General features: G+C 68.6%; 1 protein-coding gene across 1 annotated transcript in view; it reads left to right on the top strand.

Moving 5' to 3' along the window:
• Nucleotides 1-6: 6 nt before the first annotated feature.
• FOXC2 (forkhead box C2) overlaps nt 7-1282 on the top strand; it is an 8243-nt gene continuing 6967 nt past the window's right edge. The window contains exon 1 of the mRNA XM_019535448.1: nt 7-1279. Coding sequence (XP_019390993.1) covers nt 172-1279 — 1108 coding nt within the window. The 5' untranslated portion in view covers nt 7-171. The remainder of the gene's footprint in view (nt 1280-1282) is intronic.

The raw sequence follows: 1282 nt of genomic DNA, 5'->3' as shown, positions 1-1282 counted from the left end.
TTATATAGGCACCCCGAGAGCCAGCTCGCCCCGCACAATCCTCCCGGCGCCCCTGGAAGGATGCTGCTGCTGCTTGACGGCTGCTGAACGGAGAGAGCCTGGTCGCCGGCCTCCGCAGAGGGTAGGTGCCTCCTCCTGGCTGCCATCTCGGGGGAGGGGGGCTCGTCCAGGATGCAGGCTCGCTACTCCGTCTCCGACCCCAACGCGCTGGGAGTGGTGCCCTACTTGAGCGAGCCGAACTACTACCGGAGCGCGGGGACTTACAGCAGCATGGCCAGCCCCATGGGCGTCTACTCGGGCCACGCCGAGCCCTACGCCGCGGGCATGGGGCGCTCCTACGGGCCCTACCACCACCACCAGCCCGCCGCCCCCAAGGACCTGGTGAAGCCGCCCTACAGCTACATCGCGCTCATCACCATGGCCATCCAAAACGCGCCGGACAAGAAGATCACCCTCAATGGGATTTACCAGTTCATCATGGAGCGCTTCCCTTTCTACCGGGAGAACAAGCAGGGCTGGCAGAACTCCATCCGGCACAACTTGTCGCTCAACGAGTGCTTCGTGAAGGTGCCCCGCGACGACAAGAAGCCCGGCAAGGGCAGCTACTGGACGCTGGACCCGGACTCCTACAACATGTTCGAGAACGGGTCTTTTTTGCGCCGCCGCAGGCGCTTCAAGAAGAAAGACGTGGCGAAGGAGAAGGAGGAGGTGCGGGAGAGGCTGCTGAAGGAGCAGCCCAAGGAGCTGCCCAAGGAGCCGTCCTCGTCGTCCTCCTCCTCCTCCTCGTCCGCCTCCGAGAAGAAGGTGGTCATCAAGAGCGAGGCGTCCTCGCCCGACCTGCCGGTCATCACCAAGGTGGAGACGCTGAGCCCGCAGAGGGACAGCCCCCGCAGCGTGGCCTCCACGCCGTCCGCCTCCACCGACGGCTCCGGCCCCGAGCCCCACGCCGCCACCAACGGGCTGTCGTCGGGCTTCAGCGTGGAGAACATCATGACCCTGCGGACTTCGCCGCCCGGCGAGCTGAGCCCCCGGCCGGGCCCCGCCGGGCCCCTGGGCTACGCGCAGCCGCAGCCGCCGCTGTACAGCCAGCCCTGCGGCCAGGGCATGGACGCGGGCGGCGGCTACCACTGCAGCATGCGGGCCATGAGCCTCTACACCGGCGAGCGCGCCCCGCACCTGGCCTCGCTGGAGGACGGCCTCTCCGAGCACCCCGACGGCACCTCGCCGCCCCTGGGCACCATGGGCCTGGCCTCGGCGCAGGACGGCGCGCTGCCCGCGGGCC

The sequence above is a fragment of the Crocodylus porosus genome, unplaced genomic scaffold (genome assembly GCF_001723895.1).
Source record: "Crocodylus porosus isolate Cpor-Errol unplaced genomic scaffold, CroPor_comp1, whole genome shotgun sequence".
NCBI lineage: Eukaryota > Metazoa > Chordata > Crocodylia > Crocodylidae > Crocodylus > Crocodylus porosus.
Note: the sequence above shows the minus strand (reverse complement) of the source record. Positions and strands in the feature narration are given on the sequence as shown.